The sequence below is a fragment of the Epinephelus fuscoguttatus genome, linkage group LG7, assembly GCF_011397635.1.
Source record: "Epinephelus fuscoguttatus linkage group LG7, E.fuscoguttatus.final_Chr_v1".
Classification (NCBI taxonomy): Eukaryota; Metazoa; Chordata; class Actinopteri; order Perciformes; family Serranidae; genus Epinephelus; species Epinephelus fuscoguttatus.
The window spans coordinates 34,266,480-34,281,659 of NC_064758.1; the positions used below are offsets into that span (position 1 = coordinate 34,266,480).

The 15,180-nt window shown below is 40.7% G+C and overlaps 1 protein-coding gene across 1 annotated transcript; it reads left to right on the plus strand.

The window, feature by feature from the left end:
- Positions 1-314: 314 nt before the first annotated feature.
- Positions 315-9,058, plus strand: LOC125891422 (chemokine-like protein TAFA-4). The gene is made up of 5 exons (XM_049580711.1): positions 315-453; positions 2,043-2,162; positions 5,620-5,775; positions 6,010-6,134; positions 9,026-9,058. The coding sequence occupies exons 1-5, from the start codon at positions 429-431 to the stop codon at positions 9,035-9,037; spliced, it is 438 nt and encodes a 145-aa protein (XP_049436668.1). The 5' UTR covers positions 315-428; the 3' UTR covers positions 9,038-9,058.
- The last annotated feature ends 6,122 nt before the right edge of the window (positions 9,059-15,180 follow it).

Consider the following 15,180-nt stretch of genomic DNA (forward strand, 5'->3'; position numbering starts at 1 on the left):
TGGCCGCATATTGTCCGGGGGACAGATGGTTTCTGTCTTGATTAAGTTTTAATTTTCCTGACGGGAGAAGCTGGCAGGCTTTGCTGGTCGCAGTTGTCCCGCTGTGTTCACAGTCCAACATATCTCTCACATCACATCCTGCCTGAGAGGTATAGCCTCGTAGCTGCAGGTAGAGGAGCTGAGGTGTGAAACTGCAGCTCTTCACTCAGCCGACGTGTTGACTCCTATCTCAGCCTGGGGCGTTATTTAGCAGCACGCGGGTGGTCGCCACACTTTTTTTTTGTTTGATTTACTCGCTCGCACCCTGAATTGAAGAAGAAAACTTTATGAAACTGGAGGATTATCTGCTGCAAACTTTTGCATCCTTGCAGAAGCGATCATGATATGAAGTATGCACGATGTTAACAGGACACTGATGGAGGCTGATCATGTGCATCAATAACCTGAGCGGAGGTAAGTGGTTCAATGTCAGATGTTCACTGCAATCACTGTCAAAAGTCCTGCAAAATTCAGCAAAATGTTGATATATTTTCTTCTTTATGATGTTATAACATGTTGATTTAATATTTAAATGCAGGCAGACTCACTTTTTTTGATGATGACGTAACACAACACAGCCTATACATGTAGGCTACATGTGTGTAACACAGTTATAACAAAGTGGCATAATGTTTTGGCACAAATATGTCAAAAAAGTTATGTTTATGGAAAAATTGCCAGAGGAAATTAATCAAAAATTCAATTTATATGTATAGAATTTATATATATATATATGCAGTTGTGTTTTTTTTTATCTGTGTTGATGTTTTATTATTATATTGTTTTATTATATTTATTATTCTAAGAATTTATTATATTTTTTTAAAATGCAAATAATAATGATTTTAATAATAGTTATTATTTTTTGCATTTTAAAAATTCTAATACTTAAGTTACAAATCCAAAATAAGAGAGAAATAATGGGGAAATAAAATATGAAATAAATAAATAAATAATAAAATGTCAACAAATTAAAAAAAAATATTTTCATAAATATCATATTAATATATTATAATTAACATAATAATAATAATAATGATGATGATGATAATAGTCACGGTGGTGCGGTGGTTAGCATTGTCGCCTCACAGCAAGACGGTTTCCTGTTCTAATCTAGGGTGGGGGCTTAACCCCAGGGTGGAGGAGCCCTTCTGTGCCGTTTGCATGTTTGCAGGCGTTCTCTGGGTACTCCAGCTTCCTCCCACAGTCCAAAGACATGCAGGTTAATTGACGACTATAAATTGTCCGTAGGTGTGAATGTGAGTGTGAATGGTTGTCTGTCTCGAGAGAAAATTAATGTCCCACTATACTGATAATCAATCAATCAGTATTTTTAAGCAAAAAATGTTAAACATATACAGTTTTTAAATGTAAGTAGACTCCTTGCAGATTTTTGCTGTGTTTTTTTTTAAACTCTAAATTTGACTCAAAAGAAACAATTTGAAGCTTCAACTCAGGGGAAGCATGAAGGACATTTATTTTATTGACTAAACGTTTAATCAATAATAAAAAATAACAGTTTCAGCTCTAAACTTTATATATATGGGGTTACGCAGGGAATGAAAACGCCTCGAGAAAACTTTCGCCGTGTTGTTTTACTTGATGTCATCTTGCCCTGCATTAGTTATTGCTGTAATTTGACATAAAAGTCCACGTCCCAGTTTCTTCTGTGACTCATGCGGGATACAACTTGTTTTGGAGGGAGAATTTAGCTTTGAATGCAGTTACAGCTGAAGGGATGATGTGAGTCAGGACCCACTCTCATCATTTGCCTCCAAAATCGAGCCTCTGATCTGTCTTTTTTCTTTTATTGGCATGTCTTTGATTTGCCTTGGCTGAGCTCAGTGATGTGAGAGTCACGACTGAGCAAATAGATGCAATGAGTTTATGAATCAGGAGACATCAGGGGTCATGTTAATTCACTCTATGGTCACACACTTACAGGAGAGGTATTAGCCTAATCCCTATTGATGAAGTGCACATGAATGTCTTTGTCTGTGCAGGCAAGATGAGGCTGAACATACTGGCTGGACCATTACACTGGGGCCTCCTGCTTCTCTGTATAGCAGGCTTCTGCAGCCAGCTTGTATCCACTGGCAACCAAAGCTCCCGAGGACAGGCAGGTAGGTGTCAGACCCTGCCAGACCAGTCACACCCCCCTGAGGGACTCATTATGGCTCCTGGTCACCAGCCTGGTCGCCTAGTAGAGAGTTCAGTTTAAGCAACAAGACTCAGGAACTCACCATGCTTCTCATCGGAAACAGAAGTGAAAATGCAGACTGTAGTTTTTTAGAATCCAATGATCAGACAGACGATCTTAACCTGAATCTAATTATATACAGCCTAATCTTACTGTTTATATGACATACTAGGCATTTAATCTCTGCAGTATCATGTGAGAGATAAGGAGGAGGGGAGGGGGGATTTGTTTCATTCATCAGTAGTGGAAGAAGTATTAGAGGTCCTTTGTGGAGGATTTAGTCGCATCTGGCGGTGAGGTTGCAGAACTGAAACTCATGTGTGCCAAGCGTGTAGGAGAACTATGGTGGCCAACACAAAAACGCAAATGGCCCTAAATAAAGCCAGTGTTTGGTTTGTCCATTCTGGGCTACTGTAGAACAACATGGCAGACTCCATGGAAGAGGACACTCTCCTTATGCAGATCAAAATGGCTCAGTCTAAAGCCCTTTTTAAACAGGAATTGTGCAAATGTGCAGGAAAGCCCAATCAGTCTTCTTTCAGCATTGGCAGTGTAAAAACAAAATCGAGAGTGCAGCAAGATGTCGCCTACCTACTTTTGTTCATACAGAATGCGCCTTTTTCGGGGCAATGTGGGGCGTGAGCAAGTAACAAAACATGTAGCTCAGCGTGTGATGTAAACACTGACATGGGAGGGAAGCCGCAGCTGGTCAGTCCTTTGGCGATTCTCGCTTCACTTCCTGTTCTTCACCGTTCCTGTCATTTAACGGTTAATGGCCTCTTCGTTTGCGAGGACAACGAGGGCGCGCAATTCCTTGTCTCCCCAGTTGCTCATCTTTACAGTGTCTTTCAGGTTTGCGTTTCCTTCTTGCTACTAGCTGCTCATTCCTGCTATCAGCTGTTTCCTGTTTATCCACTGCCAGTGGGTCGCACGTGCGGCGTCATCAACAGCTCCTCCCACAAGTCATCAACAGCCCCTCCCGTTGTGGAAGGCCGCCGTGTTCTTTCTAAACCAAAAAGGTTCCGCCAACATGTTTACCCCTATGTGGCGTAAAATTGGGCGCCTCGGATCAACTTGAGAATCCAGCTCTGTGTGTCTAAACACTTGCAGCTTGCCGGTAAAACGGCCCAACATTCGCCGAAAATCTGGCAATGTAAAAGGGGCTTAAGGTTAATTTCAGGTTAATATAAACTAATTAAACATAGTTATGAACATTATATACCATCTCTGTCAACAGATGCCCCTCAATCCTACACACTGGACCTTTAAGATCCTTTACTTGAATAAAAGTAAATGTACTCCACTATAAGTTACAGTCATTGGTTTTAAATCCTACCTCAGTGAAAGTACAAGTATCATCATGATACTGTTGTTCTCACAACACAGGTGTCTCAGAATCAGAGTGTACTAAAATAAATTCTAAAATCCTGCTAAAATCATCTGTTTTAAAACCAGTGGAAATAGAGCCCTGGAACAATGAAGTGATTCTACTGCCCTATAACAATATCTGGGCTCCTCTTTTTCACCTGAAACTCCTGACCTTTCATTCATGGATGCTTTTTACCTCAGTGATCTGATAGGTCAGAGGTCGGGGTGTTGACAGGCTGTGATCTGAAGTGAACCTACCCAGGAGCAGGTTAAAGTCTAGCCCATGAGTTTCACCCTGATTTTGTGTCGTGGAGACTATGGTAATCTTTTGAGTGTTCATACCTGGTGACGTGTGTTTCTGTCAGCGGGAGTCTCACCAACTGCGTTACGACCTGTGTGTGCACACCACAAGATTTCTCCACAGAGCCCCAGATAATGCGGTGATGTCACCAAATTTGGAGACAACACATTGTAAAGGCATGGATATTCTTTTCATTGTTGAATCAGATCTGCCTCCAGGGCCTGGGTCCAAACACAACGCGCTCCCCATGATCCTGTGGACGCCGCCATTGCTGTTGTTGCTTGTCGGCTTGCCATCCTCACATTTCTTCCGTCCTCCTGCGTGCTGACGTGGGACGTATCCCGCCTCTCATTGGCTGATGCTCTTTGTCAGTCGTGTCAGACTTATCCAGTTTTCTGGCATGCCAAATATCCAGTCCCAGTCGCAGACGAGGGGGCAACTTGCTCATAGGCTTGTTCACACATGAGGACTTGTCGTGGCAAACTATCTGCCAACTCACCTCCGACCCAAGATGGCTCTCAAGATCCTCTGCAACGTCAAAATCGGGGTGAAAATCATGTAGTGTGAACTAGGCTTAACTGTTCAGCATAAGTTGCCACGGTTGCCCAGTAAAAAGAGAGCCAGCTTAGTACAGGCCTCAGGAATTGTTGGCTACTGATTGTAAACACTATTACTGGCTAAAGTGAAAGTGAAAGCCAGCCCTAACTTTGTCCACTTGGCATTTTTTTGTCTCTATGTCCGCAATTTTTGTGGTTTGCTCTTGGATGCATGCTACCTATGATCAGGCACCTGGTCAATATCTTTTCATAAAGGCCCACCCTCACTTGCACCGAGGGTCGTAAATGTAGTGGAGTAAAAAGTACAATATTTCTGACTGAAATATAGTGAAGTAGAAAAGTAGCTTTAAATAGAAACACAGCCACAAGTTAAGTACAAGTATGAAAGTACTTAAATACAGCACTTGAGTAAATGCATTTAGTTTCTCTCTCCCAGTGCAACAATAGAACTCTCAAAGAGCATTGCCCTGATTGTAGTCTGATTTTAAACTCCACTTTAATTATGAATTAACCTTTTAGCCTTGCAGTCGTGCAGCAGACAGACACTTCAGGTCTAAACAAGCAAAATGTGTGCATGTTTTCTTTTCTTTGTTTTTACTTCTGCTTCGTTGCGCCCCTTCAACCTGTAATTCAGTTTAAGTGTATCAGCATGAATCATTAGCACTGTAATAATCATCAAAAGCAACATTCACTTGTTTTCCTGGGTAAATGATGCAGAAGCAGGTGTGAGACAGATATTTCTGCACATGCCATTTATTCAGCCCATTTCTCTTTATTTACTCAATCTGAAACATTAAATTAGGGAGCTAAAGATGCCGATACCTGCTAATGTGTTTTGACAGTTCAATGTGTTTTTCCTTGACTGAGGTGTGAGTGCTGATGCTTTTTATCCACTTGGTGGTGCTGTAGCTTTGAAAACATCAGAGTTAGAGCTGAGGTATTTTATCATTTTGCTTATTTAGTCTGGGTTGAATGAGGGTAGTAAATAAACCCTATATTAATTTAGATCTAACATCTAATAAAGCCAAGAAATCATTGCAACTTGACTATAATACCGCCATGTGTAAAGGCTGGGGTCACTTGAGATGACTCCACTTACATGTAAAATATAGTCTGAAAAATTGTCATCTTTCCCTCTGAATTCTCCTCCTCAGGGTCATCGCAGGAGAGGACAGGGACTTGTGAAGTGGTTGCTGCTCATCGTTGCTGCAATAAGAACAAGATTGAGGAACGCTCTCAAACAGTCAAGTGCTCCTGTTTCCCAGGACAGGTGGCGGGCACAACAAGGGCTCTGCCCTCTTGTGTTGAAGGTAGTATTACTGGGACTCTCTTCTACCTCTCTTAACCGAAAATATTCTGGCATGACATGAATATATTATTTGTCAAAGTAGATTCAGGTTAGTCAGTTTCATCAGAGTCTACTGATACTGAGGCTGTCAAGGACCAGAGAGTGACACCTGACTGAGATGTTTTTTCTCAAACAAACAAAAAAAGAGTCCTTCCGTCTCAAAAGTGACCTTCAGCTGTGGTGTGTTTTTCTCTAGCCTCCATTGTTCGTCAGAAGTGGTGGTGTAAAATGGAGCCGTGTCTGAAGGGAGAAGAGTGCCGAGTCCTTCCTGACCTCACTGGTTGGTCATGCATCTCTGGAAACAAAGTAAAGACCACAAAGGTAAGGCCTGCACCAGTCTGAGTCAGAGTAGCACCAAGAAAAGACATGAGCACAGAATGGCTTCAGTTTAAGGCTTGGTATTTATAGACGCAGTCATACAGTAAATCTTCTCCGTTTTTATTGCATTACTCTTATGCAAAACAGGGGCCGACAGACTTGTGAATACTCATCATAAAGCTTTATTTTAGTAAGCTCTCCTTTGATGCTGAAAGATTCCACAATCAAGCATAATCACCGCTCCCATTGGCCGTATCAAGCCTCTTGCTCTCCGCCAGGCACAGTTGGCTCAGAAAACCTAATTCTATAATCTGGTGAATGATGGGGCCAAGAGGACAAACATGAAATAAGCTGTAAACTAATACTGAACAGTAAAACCCATGTAATTAAATCTGACGGCCAGAGGAAACCCCATTGCGTTTAGAAATGCACTTTCTCCTAAGTTGCCTTTTTTGTCCAACTGTTTTATGTGTGCGATTTGTAGAGGGAACATTTTACAGTGATACAGGGGCACGTTAGCACTGGCGGCGTGCGGCCAGTGATGAAAAGATAGCCAGTGGTCATGTGGTCCATCAGATTAAATTGAACAATAGAATGAAACAGAGGAGAGCAGTGGTGGAAGAAGCGCTCAGAGCAGTAAAAGCAGTAATACCACACTGGTGAAATACTGATAGAAGTAAAGGTCCTGCATTCAGAATTTTGCTTAAAGGGTAACCATGGTATTTTTCAATCTTGTACCTAGGCTTGAGCGGAATCAAGGTATCAGGTTATCTAGGTATTAATGTTTACTGGAGTATTTCAAAATCCCAAAGGTATTATCCAGTAAAGTCATATCGAGATGCTGCATTGAGGTGATGCAGTGCACAGCACGTGCCACCAGAGGTCAGTCTACTCGAGGAACAGGCAGCTGAGCTATGCAAAATGGCGACTGCGAGTGTTGGGGATAATGTTACAGGACTAGTGAAAAAGAAAAATGCCTCTCAAACTGTTTGGGAGTATTGTCACATATAACTTTATATTGCGATGACTTCCTCCAACTACAAAAGCAGTTTATTAGCTACATGAATTTATTCAACACATCATATCTGTTCAGCCCACTGATGTGTCACCGGGTCCTTGAGCATGAAGGGTGCTTATTTCCTATCTAGGCTAATTGCATATGAGAATCACAGCACTGTAGGCTAGACAATGACATATATGCTACAATGATTTCTGTCTTTTTAATGCAAATACCTTTATATGCCGTATACCCCAGTGCAATGTTAAGAAGGTAAGAATAGGTGTGAAAAAACAGATACAGATATGCTTTGTGTCTGAGTGACTAATGGAGAAAACAGTTTTTGAAACTGGTGCAGCACTGAGCGAGAGTGTTGCAGCCTGCATCTGTCTCTCCAAATCAGGCTGCGATGTAACGTTAACAGGCAATGCTGCACCGTCAATTTCGACCACTTAAGTGCTTGTTTTTGCCACTGACAGGCTCAGATTGTTGTGATAAGTGTCTGACAACATTATGAAAATGATTCTTACTGAGATGGACCTATGCACAGAAAAGTTTTTAAGCCTTTGTTTCATTCTTTAAAGGTTCTCTTCCGGTTCTTTCCCAGTAAATTAAACTAAACTCAACTAAAGAACCATTGGAGAACCTTTAAAGTCCCTGTATTGTCCTTTGGAGGTTCTCTGCTGGCAGTGGCTCTCAACCTTTTTGTGCTCACGTGCACAGAAATATTCCAGGCTTGACAAAGGTAACATAATGTGTTTCTCAGTCAGCATTTAGTACAGGATCCTGAATCTTTCAAGCCAACATTTCATCAGAAATTATTAATAATCTAAGTTAATATTAATATTTTAAGTGAAAGTGTCATTAGGAAGCACATAGACTGAGCCGTGGTATTATCTGGCATCATTCAAACCTCCAGGCTTATGAATTTAAAAACAGTATTGTACTATGTGGAACCTCTGATGGATCTAAGAAGCACTATTTGGCAAAGGCACTGTATGGCACCTTTAACAGATGGGTGCCATATATTACCAGTGTGTAGACTCCATTTAAAGAAACAGTCATTTATCATTGTAAAACACACTTAATTCAAAGACGACAGAGACAAAATACAGCTCACAAAAACCATCTTGGTTCATCTTCTACTGTTCCAACAATCACTGACTCTGGTTTGGTTAGAATAAACCCTTAACTCACCCACCCACTCAGATGTTGAAATATTTTGTCTGATACACACTAACATTACAGGTTATTTAAATGGAGTCTGGTTGCTTTGACAATATCCATTTTTGACTGTTTCTGGTTAAACAAAAATGATCTTCCTCTTTCACACAATGGTCTGTCTCTGTAGGGATCCTTTCCATTATGTAGTCACACTTAGAATAATAATCTGAGCCTGTCAGTGGCAAAAACAAGCACTTATATAGAGGATATAAATTGATGGTGCACAATTGCCCCATGTAGTTATGTAGTAGCCTGTTCTGCCTCCTGCTGCAGTGCTCTTACTCAGTACTAGACCAGTTTCAAAAACTGTCGTCTCCATTAGTGACTTGGACACAAAAAGCTGGGAAAATTAAGTCCAGGTTGAAAAATAGTCACTCTTTAAGCATCAAAATTTACTTAAAGTACCAAGAGGAAAATGACACATTATGCAGAACTGCCTATTTCAGAATAATGTTAATTAAATCATTGGATTATCATTATTGATGGATTAATGTGTACTTCATTTAATTGTTCCAGCTGGTAAAGGTGGAGCTAATTACTTTATATATGAAATACAATTACATTTTTATCACATCGCTCAGCTTTATCTTGTGTGGAATATTTTGAAATAATTGTAATGAAAATGAACAAAACCAGAGTTGTGCAATTTTGTACTTTTCTATCTTGTTTTCAGGTGGCGCGGTAGCAAGAAAATCCATCTAATCAGTACAAGCCTGTCCTGGCCTGCTGCAGTCACCTTAACTAACACTGGACTCCGAGGACAGTGAACGCCCCGTCAGATAGAGCAAAGAACAATGTAGATTTAATTAGATATCTCCTGGCTGAGCTTTAAACTGCAGGAACTCATTATTTTAATTTCCCTTAGCTTGAACACAATTTTGGTTGGGGTTAATCCCGTGGAGTGGACAATCTATTAGCAACTGACTTAAGATAAAACGACGCAGCGCCCCTTTCCCAGTCCAAACAGGCAGCCACTGCACAAGTCTGTATCATTGTTTCAGTGCTTGATATGCTAGGCACATTGTGATGCACTCAATCAAAGTTTGGATGGGCCTGCTGGCAGACACTTAAGGAGAGATTTTGTGGATTTTCAGGAGGCAGAATGTGAATCCAGTCAGTTGCTTGTGACTCTCTCCGCCGATCAAAGTAGAAGACCACAAATACTGAGAAATTTATGATTATGTAGCATTTGTAAACAATGCTGTCCCGTAGACTTGCTCTGAGCTTTGTAAAGGGGTCAGATCCCTTCGGACTACTCCTTACCACAAAGAGGCAGTCTTCCAAACACGCCTGCATACAGACACACACTCAGTCGCACACAGAAAGGCTGCTTTTCGACTCCACCGGTTGGACAGGCCACCACCTGCAAGGCTGTGATGGCACGCACACAAGCATGAAGCCTTGATGCAAAACAAGGACTGTTTGAAATGCTAATCATGGGGAGAAAGGGGAGAGAGAAGAGAAGAGGAGCTTCTTCACCGCTGAGAGTATTTACATCATGCTTTTGTTTGTCTCTCTAAACTGAGTACTCCTGTGGAGGGAACTCCGCTTATAGTAATGATGGGAAACATTGGAGGTTCTTTGCCTTGAAGCAAATTGTAGCCACTAACAGAACTGAATATTTACCGTTATTACCACTTCATCGGTTGTCCTCTTTATATGAATAATATTCCTCCTGGACCCACCCTGATTGCTTCTCTTTTATCTCTTGAGTTCAGTCAGACACTTTGCATTTTACCTTTGCAATGAAGAGACATTTTATAATAACACTTATACAGCGACTGCAAATCATCCCATCCGAGGCATCAGACTTGTATGAATGCCACATGCTGTGCTAGTTGAAAGCAGCTGAATTCTAAGCAGTTTGCTCAACATTTACTTAATGCAATTATGCATTATGGTTGTCTCGCTGGTGACAAGATTCTTCACCGAGCTGTCATGCGGTCTGAGGCATTTTAAGTGTGGCTTTGCTTTGTAAACACTCAAGTTCTGAGTATAATTTAATGTTAGCGGTGCGGTGAATGTCATTGAAATCATGTTATTTTAAGATTCATATAATGATGAACTGTAATGATATTGAATTTGTTGTTTAGAAAATCTCTCCTCTAAATCAGTGATGCCATCCACTTTATACCAGTGGGCCCCAACCTTTTTCTGAAAGAGATCCCTTTTATATCATTGAGTACACTGACAACCCTGCACTAAGTGTCACATTTTAGGGATATTTCATAATATATTCAATGCATAACAGAAATAGCACTGATCAACAGATAAACTGCGAAATGAATACAAATAGTGAAAACAATAACTGCAGGAAGTTTGTATTAGATGAGCGATTTTGATGAATATTACATCAGATATTTCTTTCTGTAAGTTTTTAACAATCATACAAAATTTTATTTTTGACAAATTCAGTGTTTTCCTCGGTCTGACGCTTGGCCTTTGTTCTATTAGCTCTTTGGTTCCTTTTAACTTCACACTTTTCTAAATCAGAAGCAGTGTGTTGTGTTCAGGGGTCTCATTTATAAACACTGTGTATGCCCGAACGAGGCCTCAAAGAGGCGTACGCCACTTCCCACGCAAAAACAGACTTGATGGGAAAAACTTTGGCCCATGCTTACAAACATTTTGGAGACGGCAAATTAGCGATACAGATGGTGAGGGGGAAGCCTGATTGTAGTTCAATCAGGAGAGACTCTCTCTTTTTTTTATAATAGTAAATAGAATATTTATTAACGTGCACATAAGAATGAAAAATGTGGAAACTCTTTGGCGATTAGAACCCATAGAGATGGTATGATTTAAGGAGGGTGAACAATCCATAGACGAATAGGGATAGGGGTAGAGGTGAAGATGGAGAAGTGGCGATGATCTGGATGAGTAGAGGAGTGGGCCTTTTGTGAGCTTGTCCTGGACTCTGGATACGATGGCTGGAAGTGAATGAGGTGGAGAAGGCGCTACAAATTCTGCTTAAAATGACACCTGATGCAACAGAGGAGAGAGTTGCAGTGGCATCCTGATTGGCTGATAGGGATCGTGGCAAAGTTTGATTGGATAACTAGAAGAGTGAACAGCCATAGTCAGCTGATTGGAGGAAGCAGTGGGAGTGGGAGGGAGAGAATTGTGAACGGATGAGCACAAAGAAAGTCTTCCTGATTGAACTTACGCTGAGCTTCATAAATTCATTCATTCATTCATCTTCTAACCGCTTCATCCTCTTGAGGGTCGCGGGGGGGCTGGAACCTATCCCAGCTGACATCGGGCATGAGGCAGGGTACACCCTGGACAGGTCGCCAGACTATCGCAGGGCTGACACATAGAGACAAACAACCATTCACACCTACAGACAATTTAAATATAAATGTCTTTGGACTGTGGGAGGAAGCCGGAGTGCCCCGAGAGAACATGCAAACTCCGCACAGAAGGGCTCCCACGCCTGGGATCGAACCGGCAACCCTCTTGCTGTGAGGCGAGAGTGCTAACCACCACACCACCGTGCCGCCCACATTTTAAGTATGGATCCTACGCATTGTTTTATAAATGAGACCCCAGGTCCTCACTGCAACCTTATCCTGTAAGATTTTTTACAGGTTTATATCTTGGAAAATAATGTAAACTTTGAAAATGATAATGAGATATGGGGCCACTGTATATTTTTAAGAAAAGATTTTTACACCCCTTAAAATCAAGAGCACTTCGGGACCCCCTGTGACGCTCTGGGGACTCCTAGTGGGGGTCAGGACCCCCAGGTTGGGACCCAGTGTTTCAGAGGATAGAGTAATACGCCTTTGGTGATGAATGAAACTCTTTTTGTAGATTCACAGACAGCTTATCACATAACAACTTGTGATTCTGTTTAAGGCCTATAGAAACAGCAACATCTCGTTCTGTAGCTACGTATATAAACGTATCTGAAACTTGTGACGCAGCTGACAATAGCATTGTTAACACGACCTGACACAATCAGCCACATAAAGAAAGATGACGTTGCTTCAACACACTGCTTACAGAAGACCTTGGATGTATTTAATTTGACTGTAATACTATACACAAAGGGTGAATGCAACACTAGAAACACCTTACAATGTACTGCAGCCCACTTCAACCACACCTCAAACTACTGTATGGAATGAAAATGACCTTAGATTGAATCAACATCTCTCTCGCACAACATGAGCTTTACAAAGGTACAGTATTGTATCATACCCTGATTAAGATTCAAAGGAGTGCTATATCAATCAATCAATCAATTTTATTTATAAAGCCCAATATCACAAATCACAATTTGCCTCACAGGGCTTTACAGCATACGACATCCCTCTGTCCTTATGACCCTCGCAGAGGATAAGGAAAAACTCCCCCAAAAAAACCCTTTAACGGGGGAAAAAAAAAAAAGGTAGAAACCTCAGGAAGAGCAACTGAGGAGGGATTCCTCTTCCAGGATGGACAGAGGTGCAATAGATGTCGTACAGAACAGATCAGCATAATAAATTAACAGTAATCCGTATGACACAATGAGACAGAGATATAGTGACCTGTGGTTAAACTCAACTATTCAGTATTACTTTAAAACATTTAGACCAGATGAATTAGTCATTAGCCCTTTTTTAATTATAATCTGACAATATATAAACCAAATGATTAATCCACAGGAATCAACTGCAGATTAAGCACAACCTAACTGGCAGAAAAAATGTTTGTATTGTATGTTTCTGAAATCCACAGATACATTACATTTTTATATTATTGTAGTGGATATGTTGAAACGTCACGTTTCTTAACAACACTGTGGTGGAGGTGTGGTTAAGGCCAAGAAAGGACGGCAGAGGAGATACTCACACACCAATGCAGCTAGCTGGACAGCCACAAAAAAGGTGCAGAGATCAGTTAAAAAAAAAATGTATTTAGGACACCCGTGCACAAAAAGAAAGGTTCTCAAAGTGCAAAAACTAATTTAAAAAGAATAAAAATAGCATGTTTCAGTCCTTGCCTATCATCAGTGCTACTGAGGTGCTACGAGGTTTAGACTAAAAAACAGACTGGTTAGAAAGAGATTATGTCTTGGCTTAAAACCAAAGTGGCACAATGCTGTTGGAAAATCAGGAAGAGAAGCACCCAGGTTCAGTAGCTTAAAGGTTGCTGGGGATGCTGCTGGGAAACATTGTGTTGTGTCAGTGAAAACACCCAAGTTCTTCAAACACTGCTAGGAAATGTCACAATGTGTCAGTAAAAAACACTTACCGTAAAACTTCAATTAAAAGCCTAGTCCCAATTAAACGCCAGTCCCTTTTACTAGCCCGGTGTGGCTTCACGTTTAGACAAATAAACTCCTGTCTCAATTAGAAGCCTCATCTGGTTGGCAAGCAGGTCATTTTTTCAATAGAAGTTCTTTGCATGTATAAAACTGGGTTGTTGGCTACCTCAAATTATGTGTCCATTCCTCAATTACACAGTATGTTAACTATATTCCTTTAGTCCATAAGGGTCCTCAGATCAGAAGAATCAAAAGGGTTTTGCATAAAAATTAATCCAAGTTGTGAGTATTGTTGTAACAGGATAAAGTGGTGTTGTGTTGATGTGCTGGGTGCTGTTAAATCTCTCTCTGATTTGCTGTCTGTCAGAGCTAAATCAAATGAATGATTCATAATTGATACATTATCTGTTTAAATAAACAATTTGATTGTATTTCCTGATCTTTGCTGAGCAACAGTTATGTGTGAAAGGAATTAAAGGCCTGTCCCAAATATGGGGCCGCCAATTTCTGTTATTTAAACAAATAATAGCCTGGGCTACTAATTGAATTTTTAGGGAAGATTCAGTGGCTCAAACATTGTCAGAAAAACCTGCAATGTGTTGGTAAAAAAACCACCCAGGTTCAGTGCCACAAACGCTGGTCCAATTGCAGCAAAGGCATGCCAAAAAACAAACAAACCAGCTGTTATTGTTGAACAATGGTCTGCAGCTTGGCAGGCATCTTGCCTAGGTGACATGCCATCCAACATCCCCTCCCCCTCACAATGACAAAGTCAGCTTATATATTGCATCACTGTAGAGACGTTGATATAATACACATGAGAGGCGAATGCAATTTTAATGTTATTTATGGTTTACTGAAACGTATGATCCCAAATTTTTCTTGACAACATTGGCAGCTGGGCTGTTTAACAATAATGAAAACACTTGTTAGTTGTTGTTTATAATTTGTCACTTTTGATTTGTTCACTTTGGGCAAATGAAGCGTCTCTTAAATGCAGGCAAATCTTGTTATTTTATACAACATCTCCGGGAAAAAAAACTATAACTGTAACAGTTAGATTTCATATATTACTGCAAGTTAAACTCAGGAGCTGGATGGGCTTCTCTAAAAGTCCAACAGTAGTCTCATCCCCATTCCTGCTCATTGAACTGTTCCCCATCTTGCATTTATGTATTCATATTGTACAGAAATGCAACGCTCATTGAAGTTAAAGGTCCCAAGATTCCCTGAGTGTTCTTAAAATCTGAGTATATCTGGACAAGAAAGCTTGGGAGAGATCGGGAACTTGTGGTGCTACATTCTCTCACCGACTCAGAAGCACAGAAGCTGCAGAAACGATGAAGCCACTGGGAATTGAACTGAATAAGTTGATGTTACTTCCATATTATTACCGTCCTCACACTCTCTTCTGTGTTTACTTCTTCACAAACATATTGAGGTTTAATTTTTTATTCTGTACACTGCACACATTATATATTGCAGTGTCATGTTTGTATATCGTCCATAACCTTTATGGCCGTTTGCTCAAGGGAGAGATTTTGTTTCTCAAATTCTCAACAGGAACTAACTTT

What these genes read in the sequence shown, in the direction of transcription:
- LOC125891422 (XM_049580711.1), top strand. Translation starts at nt 429, where the DNA reads ATGTGCATCAATAACCTGAGCGGAG. An exon ending in CATCAATAACCTGAGCGGAG is followed by an intron (nt 454 to 2,042) that starts GTAAGTGGTTCA and finishes TTGTCTGTGCAG; the next exon opens with GCAAGATGAGGCTGAACATA. An exon ending in AAGCTCCCGAGGACAGGCAG is followed by an intron (nt 2,163 to 5,619) that starts GTAGGTGTCAGA and finishes TCTCCTCCTCAG; the next exon opens with GGTCATCGCAGGAGAGGACA.